Raw genomic sequence first — 22551 nt, 5'->3', positions numbered from 1 at the left:
CTGATTTAATAAAGGATGAATTCTCTGAATATCAAATATCAATTGCCCCTATTTAACAGCTCAGTATCACACTCCCACATATTGTCTAATAATAACAATGTGACAGTTACTGTGATGATGCCTGACTGAGCCCATCTGCTCTGGGTTTCCCCAAAATTATTGTTTGCCTGATATTTCATTATTATGATGATGTGGGCTGAAATGTTTCCTTCCTCTTCTGTAACTCACTCAGTGTAACTCAGTGTAACACTTTTATCACTAGGAGCTGACACTCACTGCTCAGGAATGAATGAAGCCGTCACTTACGCTGACCTGCAGTTTGGGAACTTACCCCTGAAGGAATGTCAAAAAGCAGGTAAGGGGGATGATACACTGTAACACAAAGCTTTGCTCCATCCTAGAGAGGAGACAGAGATATGAATTGTGACGTCATTAAATGGATACAAGAAAGACTGACAGTGACTTGATAAATTAGTATCTGAGTACTAAATCCTCAAAGCATTTTATGTAATACTGTAGTAGTGACATTCTCCATAGAGTTTTATACTAATTGCTCATACCAACAGGGGGAGATTTGGGGTGAGTGCTTATTTGTGCCCTGGGTACCCCTGGAACTATAGCAGGGTGACACCCCAATGTTTCTATATATCTGTAACCTTGTTATGAGCTAAGGGGGCCCAGTCTGAAGGTCAGTTAGGGGGAGATTTGGGGTGAGTGTTTGTTTGTACCCTGGGTACCCCTGGAACTATAGCAGGGTGACTGTTACCCCAATGTTTCTATATATCTGTAACCTTGTTATGAGCTAAGGGGGTCCAGTCTGAAGGTCAGTTAGGGGGAGATTTGGGGTGAGTGCTTATTTGTACCCTGGGTACCCCTGGAACTATAGCAGGGTGACACCCCAATGTTTCTATATATCTGTAACCTTGTTATGAGCTAAGGGGGCCCAGTCTGAATTCAATTAGGGGGAGATTTGGGGTGAGATTTGAGCTAAGTTTATTATTTGTTTATTTGTGCCCTGGGTACCCATGATGTATAACAGTGATACAATAACCCATGATGTATAAATCAAGGGAAAGTTGTGCTCACCACTAGTTTTTAAAACCATTAGGAGGGGGTGCAATGAGGCTGTGACCACAAAATACATATTGACAAATACAAGAGTCCTCTGCACTCAACCCACTGTCTTAAATATATTGATAATGGGTTGAATGCAGAGGAATCTTGTATTTGTCAATATGTATTTTGTGGTCACAGCCTCATTGCACCCCCGCCTAATGGTTTTAAAAAATAGTGGTGAGCACAACTTTCCCTTGTTTGTTATAGTTATACAGGAGCAGTGACCAGCTCCATGTTGTAGCTCCCACCCCCTCCAACTATAGTCAGGTGATCCCACTGGTGTCTAATAAAAGGGCAGCCAAGTTTGGGAGTTTTACTTTGAAAGCAGCAAGTAAGTTGCAGGTAAAACTTAGTCCCTTTGTAAAATGTATAATGAAGCAATAGAATTCTTAATGAATCAGAGGAAAATTGAGCGTAGGACTGGCCAGATATGGGATGACTTTGACGTAGTTGTTCAGCTTAAATATATTGCAATATATGGACAAACAATCCCTGTTTTGTTTAAAGGGTAAGGCATTTTTCAGTAGCAGTAGCACAAAATGTCTCTGTCTTAAATATATTGATAATGGGTTGAGTGCAGAGGACTCTTGTAATTGTATATATATATTTATTTATCTCCTTCCTAGTTGCTAGGGCACATGTTGTCCTACCAAATTAAATTTTAATTGCAAATTGGAAGTACTAAATAAAGACAGGTAGAGTATTAGCTATAAAGCAGAACAGAAGTATAGTTTCTGTAATTCAATACTGTATGTGCCACTGTAACAGCTTAAATCATATTAATTTGCTATTTATTCTGATGTAACTCCAGGACTGTAACTAGTGGTTCTTCATTCATTTAAAGCAGTACAATGGGCTGTACAATAACCTATTCTTTATGCTGAATATTTTGATAGAAGCAGAAGACAATGAAGAGGAGGATGGGGCAATGTATGAGAATGTGAATCCAAACCTGAACATTCCCAGCAGGAGGGCAGAAAACTCAGCCCAGGGCAACAAAGGGCAAGTGGAAGTGACTGGAGGTAAAGTTGACTTTGTCCTTATTACTGCCCCACACTTTGTTCTATTTACTGAAGTCTCTGTGGGTTGGTTCTGTGGTATTTTGATACCAGTTGTGCTGTCACTATATTCCTAGGAAGAAGCTTTATATGACTTGTGTTTTATTCAAAGGGATCCTGTCATCGGAAAACATGTTTTTTTCAAAACACATCAGTTAATAGTGCTACTCCAGCAGAATTCTGCACTGAAATCCATTTCTCAAAACAGAAAACAGATTTTTTTATATTTAATTTTGAAATCTGACATGGGGCTAGACATATTGCCAGTTTCCCAGCTGCCCCTGGTCATGTGACTTGTGCCTGCACTTTAGGAGAGAAATGCTTTCTGGCAGGCTGCTGTTTTTCCTTCTCAATGTAACTGAATGTGTCTCAGTGGGACATGGGTTTTTACTATTAAGTCTTGTTCTTAGATCTACCAGGCAGCTGTTATCTTGTGTTAGGGAGCCGCTATCTGGTTACCTTCCCATTGTTCTGTTGTTTGGCTGCTGGGGGGGGGGGTGATATCACTCCAACTTGCAGTACAGCAGTAAAGAGTGATTGAAGTTTATCAGATTACAAGTCACATGACTGGGGGCAGCTGGGAAATTGACAATATGTCTAGCCCCAGAACTCATTATATAAGGACAGTCAGTGTAGGAAACCCATGTAGGGCAGAACTGTCAAGAGCCGAGGTTCAGCTTTTGTTGGAGAAGTTTTGGAAAACACTTTACTAAGTAGCCTGACCCCTCCCTATCTGGGGCCAGTGAAACAGGATGATGTGGGACAGGACAATGTATCGGAGACTCACAAGCATATTTGGTGCAGCCATATTTTGATAACATGAGTTAACCAAACTGACCTTGCTAACTTTTTTGATGCCAAGTAGAGTGCGCCGGGCCCCGCTGCAACCCAATCTTCAGAGGGGCCAAGCGCACTCTGATCCCCATCCTCCTGCCTCTGCCCACTCCCTGCCTGACCCGCCCACTGCCCACCCTGACTCCACCTACTCCCTGCACCGACCCCAAAACACTTCTCTGCTCTGTGCTGACTTGCAACCCTGCTGCAGGTAAGAGAGCTGCTGGGGAAGGGGGGGGTTCTTGTTGGTAGTGATGGGCGAATAAATTCGCCTGCCACAAATTTGCGGCGAATTTACGAGTTTCGCCGCCGGCAAATAAATTCGCTGGTGAAAATGTGCTGGTGTCAATTTCTGATTTTTTCGTAAAAACGTTCGAATTGCTCAATTTCTTTGTAGAAACTTTGAATTGCTCGATTTTTTTTGAAAACATTCAAATTTCTAGATTTTTTGTGAAAACTTTCGTATTGCTTGATTTTTTTGTGAAAACGTTCAAATTGCACGATTTTTAAAGTGAGAACATTTGAATTGCTCAATTTTTTCATGAAAACGTTCGATTTTCATAATTTTTTCGTGAACTTTCTGAATTTCACTATTTTTCGCATAATTCATCCATCACTACTTGTTAGCTATCTAGGAAACAGACCCAGGTATCAGAGTCTTGTAGGCATATTTGGTGCAGCCATATTTAGATAACATGAATCAACCAAATTGTCGTTCCTGACTGATTTGATGCCGTTCACCCAGTGGTGGGCCCCCCTGCAAAACAATCTTCAGAGGGGTCCAGCGCACTCCTATCCCCATCCTCCTGTCCACTTCCTGCCTCCCCCCACTCTCCGCCCTGACCCACCCACTTCCTGCCTCCCCCCACTCCCCCCCGACCCACCCACTCCTTTACGCCACACACTCCCGTCTCCATCCACTTCTCTGCTCCATGCCGACTTGCACTCGGATACCCCCCACAGGTAAGAGAGCCGTTGTGGAAGGGGGGTTTCTTATTAACTATAGAGGAAACTTACTCTATAGTTACACCACTGTGTTCACCCTAAAATAAACAGGGTACATAATCCATTATGACTTGAATGTATATGAATATGATTTATGTTTTCTTTATTCAGGAATTCCTGCGTTCTTTATTATAGTTGAACACACATTAGATACATTTTGCTTCTACTCTATAGAAAGAGACGTTCCAGCTGATAATGTCCATGTAACATTTCCATGTTATTCATAAATAGGTCCCCTAAAATCCACTTCTAGTCTGACTCTGATTCTCCTACTGTTCTGCCTCATTTCACTCGCCTCCATGATTGGCATGACCATTAAATGTAAGTACTCACATTAAATCAATTCATATAAAGGATTCAGTAGAAGGAAAGTTTTTGCAGTCGGATTATACTGATATTAGAGCCACAGTCTGGGCAATTATACAGATTACTCATTGTTTTTACAGATTTTGAAGTCTCCAGAGAATTACAGAAAATATCCACAATTCACACTGAACTCAACAGCAGCCTGTCCCAGGCAATTCAGGGCAAGGAAGAGGAGCTGACACTCACCCACAGGACCCTCACTACCACCCAACATGAGTTAAAGCAACTGGCAGAGAATCATATGATGCTTAGTAGAACTCTACAGCTCTGCCATGTGACTGAGCAACAGACAAAGGAGAAATTGACAGACATGGGAAGATTACACAGTGAAGCAATGGCAAAAAACCAACAAGTAATGGAGGAGAATCAAGAGATACAAAGAAACCTGGAACAAAAAGACAACGAGCTCAGGCTGCTGAATGAAGGTAACAAGTTCATAGTGTGGTTGTTTCTGGGTCACTATATCTCATTGCAGAGGCTTCATCTTGCAACTCACTCCTGAAAGTGTAAAGGTGAAAAGAGAAGAGAAAGAGAAAGAAGAAAAGAGAATAGAACTGGGAAGAACTGAACAAAACTGGTAAAGAAAGAGCATAAAGGAATAGGGATATAGTGAGAAAAAACCATTTAAAGCATATATAAACCTTTAAAATAAGTAAATGTAAAATAGATTAGGGGGCTATTCTAAGCACTTTTGCAATGTACATTCATTATTTATTTATTTTTAATTCCAAGATATTAAGGGATACATGTACTGTTAATATGAATGAATTTTGTAACAACAGCGCCACCTGCTGGTCAGTTTCCCACCAGTCTGACCAGCAAGTAGTCAAGGAAGTTGTCAGGAGAAAGAAAGAGGCTGATGTTCTTCTGCTTAGGAATAAAATTAGAAACCTTTCTCACATCTTTCCTAAGCAGAAGAACATCAGCCTCTTTCTTTCTCCTGACAACTTCCTTGACTACTTGCTGGTCAGACTGGTGGGAAACTGACCAGCAGGTGGCGCTGTTGGAACACAATTCATTCATATAAACAGTACATGTATCCCTTAATATCTTGGAATTAAATAAAAATAATGAATGTACATTGCAAAAGTGCCTAGAATAGCCCCCTCATCAGTTACTATTCAGCACTACAGTATAAGGCAATATTCTATTTTCTATATACAGATCTGCCTCTAGCTGGGGGTTTATTGCCGGTAGGTAAAAAATATTTAACTATATAAGTTAAATATATAAGGGAAATTATGGGGCAATCAATTCTGTCCTGTTTGTCTCCCAGAAATATGTCCTGAGAAGTGGATCCGCTTTGGCATGAGATGTTTGTATTTCTCTGAAGAAGAAACAAAGTGGGAGAAGAGCAGGGAGTTCTGTGAGAGTAAAATGGCTTCTCTCCTGCTTCTCAGAAATGACGACTACAAACTAAAGGTAACGTTTGCCTTCTAAGTATGAACAGCACAGAAATCTGTATATACAGTAAGGTCAGTTCAACCACAGTAATAATCCAACATAATATTGTCTGTATCAGTATCAGTACTGGGCACAACCACTACCTAAGCAAGTGACCATTAATTGAAGATGTAGGAGACAGATAAAATAGTTTATTCAGACAGTCCCTTGAAGGTTGGCCAACTGAGTGGACCCTAATATAAGTTTAGACAGCTAAGCAGGTCCTTAGCATCACTGGGAAATAGTTTCCCTTTCCTTGGTTAAAGTTTGCTCCTTGTAGGTCAGGAACTGGCCAGTGGGTGTCACTGTTCTATAGAATATAACTTATGTACATAACTGCTCTTAGTCTTTCCTTTCTGGAGTTTCCCCTGGGTGGATAGGTGAAAGTAGACTGAAACCAAGGTGTAGTAGCCAGTGTTATACTCTATCATAGATCACACTAGATGTAACAGAGAGGAGTAGGGCTAGCTAGATGAGTAGCCTGAGCTCCACCATTCAGTTTAGTAAAGTTGAGAATCCTGGGTGCACAAAGAAGGGACCAAGTGTCCAGACTTAGTGACTACTGTAGCTCCCTTAGGTTCCACTTGAGGAGAATCCTGAAAGCCGAGATGATATAATCCATTGCTAGATGACTGACACCCGAGAGGGAATTTGCATTGAATGCTTGAAGTTGTATTTGTGAGATAAGTCTAGCACTTGAATTCTGTTTCTCCTTCTTAATTCTCCAATTTCTACTATGTGGATTCATTAAATAAAGCCTTTATTGTTTAAGACCATGAACCATTGGCACCCAGTCTTACTCTCTATACCTGAAAGATGTAGTTCAGCAACACCCTGCTTCTGACATACAGTTTGCAAAGGCCCACACCTAGAATTAGAGTGACATGAATGGTAAAGCTTACTAGTCCCGGATAAGGTGAGCATCTCCATTTAACTATAGACTTACAAAAAGATATATTAAAGGGGCGGTTAAAGGAGAACTAAAGCATAACTGAAGTACTGTAGTAGGTAGAAATGTTGTACATGAAGTTTTGTGCTTCTGTACCAGCCCAAGGCAACCACAGCCATTTAGCAGTAAATATCTGTGTCTCCAAAGATGCCCCAGTAGCTCCCCATCTTCTTTTCTGCTGATTCACTGATTCACATGCTCTGTGCTGCTGTCACTTACTGAGCTTAGGGAGCCACTCACAATATACAGTACACATAGAATAGAAATGTCACAATATAAGGCTGATTAGTAATTAATACACATAATTACTACATGGCAGCACAGAAACCAGTGCAATTAGCATCAGAATTGAATAATCAGTAAACCTGTAGCATCAGCTTATATTACAGCCAGGGAAGCTCATTTTCTGCTGGATAATTAGTGACGAGCCCTAAGCTTAGCTTCTCAACAGCCAATCAGAGCCCACTGAGCATGTGAGTGTCACAGACACTTTCCAAGATGGTGACCCCCTGTGACAAGTTTGAAGTCCTGGATCATTGCTGCTATTGACAAGCTCAAACTTTAGCCTCGTGCAAGAAGTTCACTATAGAAAATGTGCCGTTTTTTGGATGTAGTTTTCCTTTAACTGTTAAGTTAACTTTTAGCGTGTTATAGAATTGCTGACTCTTTCAATTGGGGGTCATCGACCCCATCTAAAACCCAAATTCTCTGTGAGGCTGCTGCTTTATTGCTATTACTAGCTGTACAGTACAACGACCCCTCTTCCCTTCATTCTCTTCTGATTGTGTTTTAGGAATTTATAGCCGGGAGAAAGACTGATTATTGGATAGGAAATTCTCAATCAGATCCATCAATAGAGTTTCCAAGGTAAATTATGCTGATTTCTTTTTCTTACTGATCCCTGAAATGTCTGTTGTACATTTAGTGCTGTTTCTAGTTGGGGCGGGGGGAGGGGCAGGAGTGTAGAAATGAGCCGTATAATGTGCCATATCCATAGTCTGGGGGTCAGTATGATAATAAGGGTGGGTACACCCAATAGCATTCCCAGTATTGGCTCCTATTAATGTTATCATGGCAGAGACACAGTCATTTGGGTGCATATCAGTCACTCCTGATTACATTGCTGCCCCCCAAGAGCTTCCCCCCCCCAGAGCTTCCCCCCCCCAGTGCTCCCCCCTGCTCCGCTCATCACAGTCTTGTTAATTCCTTGTCTGTTGCCTGAGAACATGGAAGAACTTTCCTTATTGGAGCCTCTTTCTTCTCTTTCTCTGGGGCAATGTCTTGGGGGGGGGGGGTTACACTGCAACACAAAAAACATTTTGTAATCACAGAAGACATTTATACACTGCTTAATTAACTGTTAATTCACTTCCAGGTACTGTTGGAATAACTGTGCTAAATTCACCAATGAGGAGATACGATTTACTAATAAAGACCATTGGAACAGATGGATCTGTGAGAGAAAGCTGGTTCTGCTGGAGGTCACCAAAAAGTCCTACTATAATAATTACTGTTACTCCTCTGAAAAAAAGAATTTTCACTGCAAAAGCTGAGTGGGGACGTACAGACGGCCAGATTGACGGACAGCAGTGATGAGCGAATTTTTGCCAGCCATGGATTATTCTGCAAAATTCCACTTTTGACCATCATAGAAATTGTTTTTCAAACTGTTGCAAAAATTCACCATGGAAAAATTTGCCAACAACAAAATAGTTATCAAGACAAAAATGTTGTAAGAGACAAAAAAGTTGCCATAGAGAACAAACGCCCATTGCCTTTAAGGCATTTGCAGTTGTAAACATTTTTGACGCCCATTGACTTCATCTTTCAGCGGTGGGACAGATTTCATCATCATTAATGGACAGACAGATTTTGTAGATAAAATATAAAATGAGCTTCTCTATAAAATAGTAGAGTAGAGACCTAGAGGTTTAGAGAGGTTTGACTCAGGCAGTTTCCCTTATATTTAGACATTTCAGCTCCTTAGTGAGCCCTGGGTGAATGTTATCAGTAATCTGATATTGGTTATTGTTGCCCAGTAGGGGGCAGTGTGTAAAAGTATAAAAGGGAAAGGAAAAATGGGCCCAGGGCTCTTATCCTGGATGCCACCTTGTGGGGAGGTGGGTACAGGACAGGGTTTTATTTAGTGGCAGAAGTTTGAGTAATAGTCGCTGTAGGAGAGAAAGTTAGAGGCAGTGAATTTAGTGAGCAGCTTTGTGGCTCCAACAAGGAGAGTAAGTTGGACACATCTCCCAACCTTGGCCGTTTTTCACAGGACAGTCCCGATTTTGACAGCTCAACCCGTAGTCCTGGGTTGTCAGTAGGGATGCACCGAATCCAGGATTCGGTTCGGGATTCGGCCAGGATTCGGCCTTTTTCAGCAGGATTCGGATTCGGCCGAATCCTTCTGCCCAGCCGAACCGAATCCGAATCCTAATTTATTTTGTCAGAAAACAAGGAAGTAAAAAATGTTTTCCCCTTCCCACCCCTAATTTGCATATGCAAAGTAGGGTTCGGATTTGGTTGCGGTATTCGGCCGAATCTTTCACGAAGGATTCGTTGGTTCGGCCGAATCCAAAAAAGTGGATTCGGTGCATCCCTAGTTGTTAGTGAAATGTCCAGACTTTCTCTTTAACCTCCTACACTGATGCCAAAAAAAGATACAAAGTTTCTAACTTAATTGGCTTTTGGCAGAGAGCGCAAAATACGTGACAGGTTCACTTCGATACAGTTGTAACAATTTAAGATAAGCAAAGAAACAATTGTAACTAATAAGACAAGCAGGTCTCTTGGGGAAACTGTGACTTGCAGCTTAAAGGGAAATTCACCTTCATTAGCAAAACTGTAATAACACATAAAACCTGACCCTAAATTGTCGGAAATGTCTTCAGACTGTCCATAACCTCCCAAATTTTGTAAAATGGATGTGATATTTAAGGGTGTGGCCATAAAAGGTCAAAAAATGATTGTTGTCCCTCTTTCTATTTTGCAAATGTTAGGCGGTATGGTTGGGGTTAGCACCTTTGTAGTGATCGAGCCCCCAGACAGTGGGTGAGCTGGGGGGAGTCACAAGACTGGCTGCACTACCTCCTAAGAGGGACTGAAAGGATTTCCACTGAATTCCTTGAATGTATCTGAAGATTTGCTGCCTGAGTGCTGTGAAATAGATCTACTGCTATTGTTCATTAAACAAGTTCACTTTTTGAATTCAACTGCAATTCATTCCAACCTTCTTGGGTCGGGTCCAAAAATAACCAGTGATCTACAGGCCTGAGGAGTGGCAACGTAATATTTGACTTCACTGGGAGTTGCAGGGAGTTGCCCATAGCCTAAGGATGCCCGGGAGTACAACAAGATGGCAGAGCTGTAACATGAGTAGGGTGGTACCAGGGGGTGTAAGTGAGACAAGGGGGTATATTTATCAAAGAGTGAAGTTAATAGTGATGTTCCGCCACTAGAGTGAAATTCCGCAGCTCTCCATTCATTTCTATGGGATTTTTATAGGCGTATTTATCAAAGAGTGAACTTTCACTTTCACCCATTAATAAATACGCCTTTCAAAATCCTATAGAAATGAATTGAGAGCTGCGGAATTTCACTCTAGTGGCGGAACATCACTATTAACTTCACTCTTTGATAAATATACCCCATAGTGTCTATAGTCAGCCAAGGGGGTGTCAGTAACATTTTACATTAGTCCAACAGGGAGTCCTTAGATTAATTCTCCAATGTGTCAGGGAAAGGAATTGCAACAATAATGAGTGTCACATAGAGTCATCATCATCATCATCATCAATCATTTATTTATTTATTTATTTAGAGTTACTGGGACAGGACAGAGGAAGAGAATAACCAGGGAAAGGTCAAAGCTGCACAGTCAGTAAGTCCCAGTCCTGAGCCACAACGTTTCAGCAGAGGGAGTGACAATCAGTCTAAATCTTGGCAGTTTGGGGTGAAACCCAAATTATTGTAACTGAGTTGAGACAAGTCTGTGCCAAGACATGAGATGGAAGTGAATTTCCTTTCTGGATTCAGTCGCCAATAATTTAGTTTGAGTTCCCCCCAGTGGCACAGGGCATAGAACCAACCAACAACGGCACCTGCTCTCAGTGGGCAACAAAAATCGAATTCCTCATCTTATCATCATCATCATCATCACTTATTTATATTGCTTATGTCACAAGTCCAACCTACTGACCCCCAGCAAGTGCCTTCACCTCTTTACTGTTCAGTTATACAATGTTATTTATCCGCACCTCCTAACAGACCATCACTGCCAGATTATAAAGGAATTGTATATATCGACTGACAATGGCTGTGCAGACAACTCCATTAGAGAAATTTTACAAAAAGAGAAATATGAGAAGAGTTACAATGCGTCGCACCATCCGTATGCCGTGATAAAGAATTAATTAGAGAAAGTATATTAAGTGAATTGTGTATATACAATGTTGTTTGGTGATTATCACACATTTCATAGTGTTTCAATTGTAATAAATGAGTTGAATTTCATCACGTGTGTCTCATTAATAATCAAGGTGAATAACCAAAGATTGGAAGTTAAATATATCAGTAAATATCTCAGTAAACTCATGTTTCAGCAGCAGCAGTCATGTTTGATAGAGCAGTTAAACCATAACATGTAATTCATCATATTCAAAAAGGAAAAAGAGATCACCTAGTTCATGGGTTAAAAACAATTAAAAAGAAGTAGTGCGTTGATCTGTATTGTTTCGTGGGGGAATCTGCTTAAAGGCTCTTATTGACGAGCGGTTGAAGCTGCGCTCCCCTGCGTTCCGGTTTTCTACGTTCAGCCGCAGGGGAGCGCAGGAATAGACGCATTATGTTTTTTCCAATGGGACTGTACTCACACAGGTGCGTGTAGGCGCCGAACGCAGGAAAAATGCAGCATGTTGTGTCTCAACCTGCGTTCAGTGCCTACATGCGCCTGTGTGAGTACAGCCCCATTGGAAAAAGCTAAATGCGTCTATTCCTGCGTTCCCCTGCGGCTGAACGCAGAAAAACAGAATGCAGGGGAGCGCAGCTTCAACCGCTCGTCAGTAATAGCCCTAATAGTAGCAAAAAATATTGGACCCCCTCAGATCCAAGCACCCGACCATACAACCCTTATACTTTTAAACTTTTTTGCCCAGGGTATAAGCGGCGATGAAGGGGAAAGTGTGACCTTAGTTATAATAGTGCAAATTGGAGCCTGTGCTGTCCAACGTTTAGGACCACCATTACCAGTAAATAAATAAAGCCAGTCCGAGCGATATGCCAAAGGAATTGTGAAGCTACTACTTTGTCCTCTCAGCGGCACCTGAGTGAATTGAGGCCTAATCCCAATTGCTCGTTCCCAGTTAATCGCAGACGCTTGTACAAAATTGTAGCTGGTGGTTGTTGAGCACCTAAAGAGTTAAGATTGTTTCTTCCGGATCGATGCTTTCCAACGAAGTCGAAGACGAAGTCTAACCAATGGCTGTAACCGCGAATATGTAAAGATCGTGAGATTTTGCCTTTGACAAAGCCGTTGGGCGAAACGCGCTTCAGGCGCAGAGCTCTTCGTTTAAAAACTTTTTTCTGCTGCTCGAGGCAGCCGGGGGAGGCGGGTGAATTGAGGAGAAGGGGAGTGTGACGGTTAGAGCTGCTTGGATGCCGTTAGAAAGCATCGATCCGGAAGATGCAATCTTAACTCTTTAGAAGCGCAACAACCAACTACTTTTGTAAGGCCTTTGCCCTGATCTGCTCAGTCCAGGGAGCATCAAATTCACAGATCCCCGGGAACCACACGGCACAGAAAGGAGCAGCTTTGGCTCTTCTATCTAATTTATTGTATAATTACTGCTTATATTTCCCTTTCTCTGGAATTCTAGGAAAAACACTTCATTGTGGGGCAAAACATGACAATCTGTCCAAGTCATGACAGTCTCTGAGTACACAGGGATTATAGACACTTACACCCAATTGTAATAAAAGGCCGACCAATATCTAAGTCTTCTGCCGATATTAGTCGGCTCGTCTCCCACCTTATACACACCGAATATCATTTGAAAACTTGTTTCATACAATATTATCAGTGCGTCTATGGCCGCAACAAAAAAGGGGTAAGCTGTAACCCATAGCAACCAATAAGATGCCTGCTTTCAAACAGGTAAGCAGTAAATGCTACCTGCTCATTGGTTGCTATGGGTTACTGCTCCTGGGCAAACTTAGGGTCATTTATTACATATACCCCATAAAGTATCTGCAGGACCAGCAATTAATTCTCATTGTCATAGAGAATAACATGTCCCGAGTCAGTAGTTAGAAAAACAGTCATATGTCACCACCAAGAGAAGATTTGCTTTAGTGTAACCAGTACTGAATGTGCACAGTCCCCAAAAAACAAGCAAATATATATATATTGGACGGAGAGGAGCCAGAACAAAACATTTGGAGTTTTACCCCTTCTTTGTTGCGGTCATAGACGCACTGATAATATTGTATGAAACAAGTTTTCGAATGATATTCGGTGTGTATAAGGTGGGAGACGAGCCGACTAATATCGGCAGAAGACTTGGATATTGGTCGGCTTGTTGATCGGGCTGGACGGTAAATTTTGAAGGCACCCGAACATCAGCCATTGTTAGTGCTGAACTGTCAGATACAAGTAGAATTCTGTTGTTTCTCCCTCAGCTCTACATTTGTGTATTGAAACGTCTATTCCAGGAAAGATGGTAATTGTATAGTCTATGGCCTCCTTTAGTCTGTGGCATCTTATAAAATAAATCTGGACTTGTGCAGTGCTGCCACCTAGTGTCACTAAGGGACACAACCGCCGCTATAAAATAAAATACTGTAACACATAGAGCAAAATCCAATAACTTTATACAGAACAGTGAACAATGCAAATAACATCTCATACAAGACAAAACCTGCAATAGGGCTAATTGGGGTCAGACTGACAGACTGACGGGCCCATAATGAACTCCAGTCAGACTAAGGTGACCAGAATTTCAGAGAAAAATCTGGGGACAGGGGAGTATATGGCGGAGCACGTAGTGCGATGCGGCAAACTTTTTAGACCACACCCACATTGCAAGACATCCCCCGCCACTAATCACTCTCCATTATACAAATACAACCTCGGTAAATATATTAATGAATGTAGTGGCAATTCTGTGAATAATACCCCCGGAACTCTCCGCAAGATGGCACAAAGGCAATTTCATGTATAATACCCCCACATTGCATGACAGCCCCCACTAATCACTTCACATTTTAAAAATACACCCTCGTTAGAATATATTAATGAATGTAGTGGCAATTCTGTGTATAATAACCCCGGAACTCACTGCAGGATGATAAAGTTGCAGTTTCCTGTATAATATCCCAGAATTCATTGCAAAATGACAAAGTGGCAGTTTCATTTATAATACCCCCAGAACTCATAGCAAAATGATAAACTCCACATGTAATACCCCCAGATTCCCATTGTGATGCACATTTGACTATATAAAATATTATTAGTTACAGAAACTTATCGGAGAAGCAGCAGGTCAGTAAGAAGCAACTGTCAATCGCTACTGTCAGCTGCATTCATTTAATTGCCTGTTCTGAGGGGGGCGGAGGAAGGATTGGGGTACGTGGGAGACACAGGAGCCAGAAGCAATGAGGAAAAAAACCCTCCTTGGCCACAAAGTACTTCAATGTAGAAACTGGCCAATCAGGGGGGAGCTTCAGGTTTTACAGTGAATTAAATGTGCTGCTGCTTAACGCTCCCTAATTGGCCAATTTGCTGAATTCATTCATGCCGAAGGACAGGTGGCCATCTAATAGCCTGACAATTCTGGGGATTCATGGGACCGTATTTTCCAGACGGGGGCTGTCTAGAGGTACAAATTTGCATGGGGACAACAACTCCAAAATGGGGTCAATCCCCTGTGATGGATGGTAACCTTAAGTTAGGCCAACAGGCAGCCCTTCTGTGCTCATCTGGGACTCCCCCTCCATGGGATGTCCAAAAGCAAAAACCACCAGCACTCCCTGACCTCTCGAAGTATATTAGTCCTGTGCTCAGTAAAAAAAAGGGTTCGGCACCCTCAATTACACTTGGGTGCTAGTCTGACAAAGGGGCGTGCCCCCGAAACGTTACTCTGCAAATAAACACGCTGGGCTTGGCCCACTTGCACTAAGTCCTGAGTGCCGGTAATTTTCTTCTTCCCCCTCCATGGGACCCATTAGGAAGCGTTTGAGTTGCACTGAGAAAACCTACAACTTAAGCTAAATGACAGCTTCTTGTGCTGTACAGTAGTTAATAACTAATTAATAAGTGTAAAAACAAAGTTTGGAATAATACAAATTTGCAGCACAACATTATATAGATTATGCATCTTCATTCGACCTGCATCTTTAAACCTGATATGAGTTGGTGAAGCCCTTCAGAGGGCCACATACATTGCCAATAAGCTGCAGACTCTACTTGTCTGTCACTAGCCTTTATCAGTATGTGTATGGCCACCTTAAGGGATCAGAGTGCAAGAAGAATACAGAATTAGAATCAAAAACACTGATGGGTCTCAAAGTGAAAACAGTATAAGGAAGGGGTCCAGGTGCACCGCCCTGAACCTTCAGCTGAGGGAGTGGATAACCGTATGGAGAAATTGAGCAGGCACTTCCAAGAACCAATCTTCCAGGCAGACTTTTCAATTAAAAAGTGTTTATTGAAGCACACTAGAACACAGCCTAACGCATTTCGTGTCAACAGGATACTTAATCATGATACTATGTGTTCTAGTGTGCTTCAATAAACACTTTTTCATTGAAAAGTCTGCCTGGATGATTGGTTTTTGGAAGTGCCTGCTCAATTTCTCCATGCAAGAAGAATACAGTCAACATGCCCCTTTTCTAATAATTCATTGCTCATTGTACCCCAAGTCTGATGTTTGCTCCCAGATTTTTCTCTCATAAATCAAGAAAAAAGATGGTTCTGGCTAAGGGCTCTGAATACAATAAAATTACACGAGCCAAAAACAGGACCTTCTTCTTCTAATCGTTCATCACATCATGTACCTCCAGGTTGATGATTGGGTTTGTTCCCCCATTAATCAGGTGAAAGGCTTTGGGTAAATACTGTTGTCTGTTGCCTTCTAACAGGGGACACTGTATTTTACCCTCAACCCAGCCAGGTGAGCAGCAACTCCCAACAACTCTCCACCAAGCTGACATTACATGTGACTCTTGTGGGACTGTGTAGTATAAGTGGATGTAGGTTATTACAGCTGAACTCTCAGGCTGAATAAATCAATATTTATCTGTTTATTGCTAATATGTCGAGTCTCTGAGGAGGACTAATAAAGATGATACAATACATTTGCTCATCAATTAGCTTTGGCTTCTCTAGCAGTGATTACTTATACAAGGCATTAATTCAACTATGTGGAATAGTACTCACTGATAAGTGTCCCTGAATACAAGACCCTAAAACCTGAAGGATTGACCACTATCTGTCTGTACAATTAAGGCCCTACTCTGCCAGGTGGCACCTACCTCTTACTCATCCTTCTACTCTTCTCATTGAAGCATCAGGCTGCTCACTAGCTAACCTCTTCCAAACTCTAAATCTTGGAGCAAACTAAGACAGATCTATCCTTATACTAGCTTTTCATCTTGAGGCCTATATGCACCCAGGCCATGAAGTGCAAACAAATCCTCCAGCATGGGGGATCTAAAGAGACCCCCATTTTAGTGAACAAGTGAATCCTGACCACCTTGGTCAACTCTAGGACTGCAAGGAAAATATTTGGAATAATCTACTAATCCCAACTGTAAATAAGGACCAACCCATAGCTGACTAAATCTTATGGGGACTGTCTGGGTAAACATGAGCAAGACTTTTACCCCCAACACATGTAATAACTTGATATTCATTTTCAATGAGAGTTTCATGAGTGATGATATAAGAATGGAAACTCAAAGGTTTAACTGGATGCCAATGTCCAAGCAAAAAAAAAAAAAAACAGCACAACCCTGTGAGAAAGGGAGAGATAAAACAAGTCCAACTGGTTATAGAGACAAAGAGTAAAGTTCAGTTTAGTTTCTTGTTCCTGATTTCAGTGATGGCGACTGCTGATCTGAGAGACGAGCTGAGCTGCTCCATCTGCCTGAGCATTTATACTGATCCTGTATCCCTGCCGTGTGGCCATAACTTCTGCCAGGTCTGTATTGGGACAACATGGGACACCCAGGAGGGATCTGGGGCTTATTCCTGCCCTGAATGTAGAGCAGAGTATCAGGAACGTCCTGCCCTGTACAGGAACAGAACTCTACGTAACATAGCAGAGAGATTCCGTCCAACTGAGACAGAGCCGGGGGAGACTGGGATCTTCTGCACCTACTGTGTCCTCTCTCCTGTACCTGCTGCTAAATCCTGTCTCCTGTGTGAGGCTTCTCTGTGTGATACCCACCTGAGGGGGCACAGCAAGTCAGCAGAACATGTACTGACCCAACCCACCGACTCCTTTATGGGGAGAAAATGTTCTGTACATCACAAGGTTCTGGAGTATTATTGCTGTGAGGAGTCTGTCTGTGTCTGTGTGTCCTGCTGTCTGGCTGGGGAGCACAGGGGCCACAGGGTGGAGCTGCTGAGTGAGGCCTCTGAGAAGAAGAAAGAGAAACTGAAGAAAGTTCTGGAGAAACTGGGCCAAAAGAGAAAGAAGACTGAGAGAGGAGCCCAGAGACTGCAGGAGCGCAGGAGAGAAGTGGCAGAAAAAGTAGCCGGTGAGACAGAGTGAGTCACTGCCCTGTTTAGAGACATCAGGGAACAGCTGGAAGCCCTAGAGAGGCGACTCCTGAGTGACATCTCCAGCCAGAAAGAGAAGCTCTCACTCACACTCTCTGATCTGATGGAGCAGCTGGAAATAAAGAAGGACGAGCTGTCCAGGAAGATCCGTCACATTGAGGAGCTGTGCAACATGGCAGATCCACTCACTGTCCTACAGGAACGGGAATCACATGGAGCTGCAGATAATGAGGGGGGCAGAGAGAGACATGATATAAAGGTCCCTGCTGTAGGGGATCTGGATGTGGATCTGATCTCAGAGACATTACTCACAGGCTTAGCTGCCATTGTGACTGGGGTAAAGGGAAGGATCTATGGGCAGGAGGCTACAGACCTGTTACTGGATATAAACACGGCTGGGAATAATGTATCTGTATCAGGGGACAGGAAATCTGCTTCCTTCTCACTCACAGACCAGTGTCACCCACAAACCCCAGAGAGATTTCAGGTTCCTCAGACTTTAAGCAGCAGGAGTTTCCCCTCAGGGTGACATTACTGGGAAGTGGAGGTCAGTGAATCAGGGTACTGGAGGGTAGGGGTGGCCTATCCCAGTATAGAGAGGAGAGGGGATCAGTCCTGGATTGGGTATAATAACAAGTCCTGGTGTTTGTACAGATGGGATGATGATTCCTATTCAGTGAGACATGACAGTGAATGGACAGATTTACCCCACATCCCTTCCTGCAGGAGAATCAGGATCTCATTGGACTATGAGGCCGGACATCTGTCCTTTTATGAGCTGAGTGAGCCAATCAGACACTTACACACCTTCACTGCCACATTCACTGAGCCCCTTCATGCTGCATTCTGGGTAGGGTGGGATGTCTGGGTGAGAATCATTAGTTAAGACACTACCATGGTAAATTATCAGAGAATCTGTATCCAGTCACTAATTTATTTTATAATAGGGGGTACTTTATTCACTATATATATTCAATGTATATAGTAGAATAAGGGTAAGAGTATTTTTTTACCTATTTTTTTACCTTTTCAGGGGTGTTTATAGGCACATAAGAACAGTGGGGTCGGAGAGCTTGAAACTGGACTATTGAGTGTTTGGGTTCTTTTTGCAACAAACCCCCAGCTAGAGGCAAATCTGTATATAGAAATAGACTATTGTCTCACACTGAAGTGCTGAATAGTAAAAACATTATGATTTGTCTTCTGCTTTTTCTGCTCTTTCCCCTTCTCTTTATTTACCTTCCTATTAATGTTCTCCCCCCTCATTATTATCTTTCCTTTCTGTCTCATAATTGTTTTATGTTTCTTCCCTTTTTTCTGTCTATTTTATTCTTTTGAATAAGTGAATGTAAAATTGATAAGGGGGTTATTCTAAGCACTTATGCAATGTACATTCATTATTTATTTAGTTTTTATTCCAAGATATTAAGGGATACATGTACTGTTAATATGAATGAATTGTGTTACAACAGCGCCACCTGCTGGTCAGTTTCCCACCAGTCTGACCAGCAAGTAGTCAAGGAAGTTGTCAGGAGAAAGAAAGAGGCTGATGTTCTTCTGCTTAGGAAAGATGTGAGAAAGGTTTCTAATTTTATTCCTAAGCAGAAGAACATCAGCCTCTTTCTTTCTCCTTAATTTATAACTCAGAGGGGTCTTTTGATGCTTCCTCTTTACCTGCCCCGGGCTTACCCCGTTCACATAACAATGGGTCAGGGGGGGCACATCACTACTGCAGAAAGCACAACTGCACACACGTCACACACACACACGTCACACGCACGTCACACACACACGTCACACACGTCACACACACATGTCACACACACATGTCACACACACATGTCACATACACGTCACACACGTGCCACACACACGTCACACACACATGTCACACACGTCACACACACATCACACATGTCACACACGTCACACACACACACATGTCACACACACGTCACACATACATGTCACACACACACGTCACACACACAATTGTCGCACACATGTCACGTATCAGAAATGACACCACAACTTAAAAAATCACAAATGGGTCTGATTTGTGGCCAAGATACAAACATAACTGTTAAATGAATGCGCATTGGCTGCAATTGTATCAGGTACATCTCCCCCTGGAGACTGCGATTGTGTTTGTGTTATGGGAAAGTCATATCTTACAGTAATAGTGACGTGTAAATATCACAACAAGACTGAGCAGCTGAACTCCATCCATAGAATGGACGACTTACATAACTTTCATATTATGTTGACGTGGAAATTTCTCATATTTCGCCATATGGCCGCCACCAAATGCGGGATAAGCGTCTTTACGACCGACCTTTGCACAGTCGCCCGATCATTCCGATTCCCATCCGATTTGTGTTCATCAGACATGACTGCAGCATGTTGGGTGTGGCGCCGGGTGGGATTGAGGAATACGGACCACTGAACAAAGATGTACTTTTACAAGATCAGTACAAGCCATGCTAAGATCCCTGTGTCTGTGTATATGTATATTACCGGGGGAAGTGCCTTTTGTCCTGGTGTCTTTTGTTTGCCTAGGGCAGTCTACCTTTCCCCCCCTCTTCTATGGACATGTGTCTGTGTGCTGGTTCCACCAATTGATTCATAGCATAACATGCTCATTGATTGGATATATTGTAAGATCACCTTTTGTCTTGGTCTATAATAAACCACTGGCCATTGTAGAAGGAGGCAGAATACTGGACCCCAGCTAAGAACGACTGCTGTGACGTTATTTCCGGGGGATTGCGCAACATCACCACACGATACATCAAGGTTTCCCGATCGATTGTCCATTAAGGCAAAAGATCATTTAATTCTACTACAGCAATGTAGTAGTTGAACTAAAGCTAAACACATTATTAGGAGACGGTTATCCACTAACTGATACACTACTACAGCTAGGAGGAGACTGATTCACCTTTAAGTTAACTTTTAGTATATTATAGAATGGCTAATTCTATACAACTTTCCAATTGGTCTTCCTTCTTTATTTGTTATAGGTTTTGAATTATTTGCCTTTTTCTTCTGACTCTTTCCAGGTTTCAAATGGGGGGTCACGGACCCCATCTAAAAAAACAAATACTCTGTAAGGCTACAAATATATTGTTATTGTTACTTTTTATTCCTCATCTTTCTATTCAGGCCTCTCCTATTCATATTCCAGTCTCTTAAATCAATGCATGGTTGCTAGGGTAATTTGGACCCTAGCAACCAGATGGCTGAACTTGCAAACTGGAGAGCTGCTGAATAAAAAACTAAATAACTCAAAAACCACAAATAATAAAAAATGAAAACCAATTGCAAATTGTCTCAGAATATCCCTCTCTACATCATATTAACATTTCTTTTATAAGTAAACAACCCCATTAATAGTGATGAATCTGTGCCGTTTCACTCCCCCTAAAATGTATGAAACGTGACGAAGCTCAAAATGCATTAAAGTCAAGGGACGTTTTGATGCAACTTTCTCCAAGCGGTGCTTTATTTTTACAATACATTGTAGTGTATGGGAGTATCAGGCTATAGATCAGAATCTTCTGAATTTATACCCTGAAAACTAGACGGTCTTAACTTTCAGCGACATCATTTGTTTTTATCAACGGTAGTTTTACTATGTGAATTCTATTAATGGTAGATCCTAGCAAGAGACATTATAATGCATGTATTTTTAAAGAATTCTGTTTTGGTGGAATATATAAAGGAAATATACTCTTGTTTTATATAACACTAGAATGTATGGTGCAAGTCACACACGGGTATTACTGGAGATTGTTATTAAGATGAATGTCCCGATTTAAATCAACTCATTTTTGCCAGTGTTTATATTCCATCCATATTGCACCTCATTTTACCTTCCTTTACCCAGAACATGCCCCATTCTGCCCAGACTATTATTATTATTATTATTATGTATATAGAGCCAACATATAGGCCTGTGATCCGCAAGGATCGGGTCTTTTTGTCTGAACATTTTTAACGTTACTGGTGCTTTCTGACTATTTCTCTTTAACTCTATGAAAGGGGTAATGTTATATGTGAAATATATGTGAGGGGAGAAACAGCTAAATCCACAGGTGTGCCACAAGCCTTCATGTGTTAATTATAAGGTCATTTAATAACAGAAATAATAGATTCATTTGGATTTATTTTCACTGTCTTTTCATTTATACGTGACCCAAGGAGACAATGGAGCATAAAGGGGTCGTTCACCTTCAAACAATTAGTTGTTTTCAGACAGATCACCAGAAATAACGACTTTTTCCAATTAATTTCTATTTTCAATGTGTCACCATTTTTCTAATATTGAAGTGTAAAGTGTAAATTCTCACCTTCGAAAGCAGTTCTGGGTGGGGGTCGCCGACCCTGTATACTGTTCTAAATTGATACATTAAGTATCTTTGCCCCTGCTGAGCAGAATCCCTGAGTTTCATTCCAGGCAGCTGTTAGACTTGATACAATAGTTACTGATACTCCAGAGATGCTGCTGAGAAATGGATCAACTAAATGTTGTAAAATTGTAACAGAATCTGCACCTGAATTACTGAGCTGTCACTCAAACACCAGAGACACAAACATTACACTTTACACTTAGGGGCCCATTCACTAAGTTCGAGTGAAGGAATAGAGGTTTTTTTGGCTACTTCGACCTTCGACTACGACCTTCGACTTCGAATCGAACGATACGAACGAAAAATCGTTTGAATATTCGACCATTCGATAATCGAAGTACTGTCTCTTTAAAAATTACTTCGACCCCCTAGTTCGCCACCTAAAACCTACTGAGGCCAATGTTAGCCTATGGGGAAGGTCCCCATAGGCTTGCTAACAATTTTCTCATCGAAGGATAATCCTTCGATCAATGGATTAAAATCCTTCGAATCGAACGAATTGCGCATAATCCTTTGACTTCGATATTCGAAGTTGAAGGATTTTAATTCGGCAGTTGAATATCGAGGGTAAATTAACCCTCGATATTT

General features: G+C 41.8%; 1 protein-coding gene and 1 pseudogene across 1 annotated transcript; both read left to right on the top strand.

The window, feature by feature from the left end:
• The first annotated feature begins 272 nt into the window (after positions 1 to 272).
• Positions 273 to 9119, top strand: LOC108695977 (B-cell differentiation antigen CD72). Its single transcript, XM_018224937.2, has 7 exons — positions 273 to 355; positions 2013 to 2138; positions 4245 to 4334; positions 4460 to 4804; positions 5656 to 5801; positions 7565 to 7638; positions 8147 to 9119. Exons 1-7 carry the CDS (start codon positions 286 to 288, stop codon positions 8322 to 8324), a joined length of 1029 nt encoding a protein of 342 aa, XP_018080426.1. The 5' UTR covers positions 273 to 285; the 3' UTR covers positions 8325 to 9119.
• Positions 9120 to 16828: 7709 nt separating this feature from the next.
• On the top strand, positions 16829 to 18453 carry LOC108719132 (annotated as a pseudogene).
• The last annotated feature ends 4098 nt before the right edge of the window (positions 18454 to 22551 follow it).

The sequence above is a fragment of the Xenopus laevis genome, chromosome 1L, assembly GCF_017654675.1.
Source record: "Xenopus laevis strain J_2021 chromosome 1L, Xenopus_laevis_v10.1, whole genome shotgun sequence".
Lineage (NCBI taxonomy): Eukaryota > Metazoa > Chordata > Amphibia > Anura > Pipidae > Xenopus > Xenopus laevis.
The sequence above is the reverse complement of the archived record's forward strand: the minus strand, read 5'-3'. Positions and strand labels throughout refer to the sequence as shown.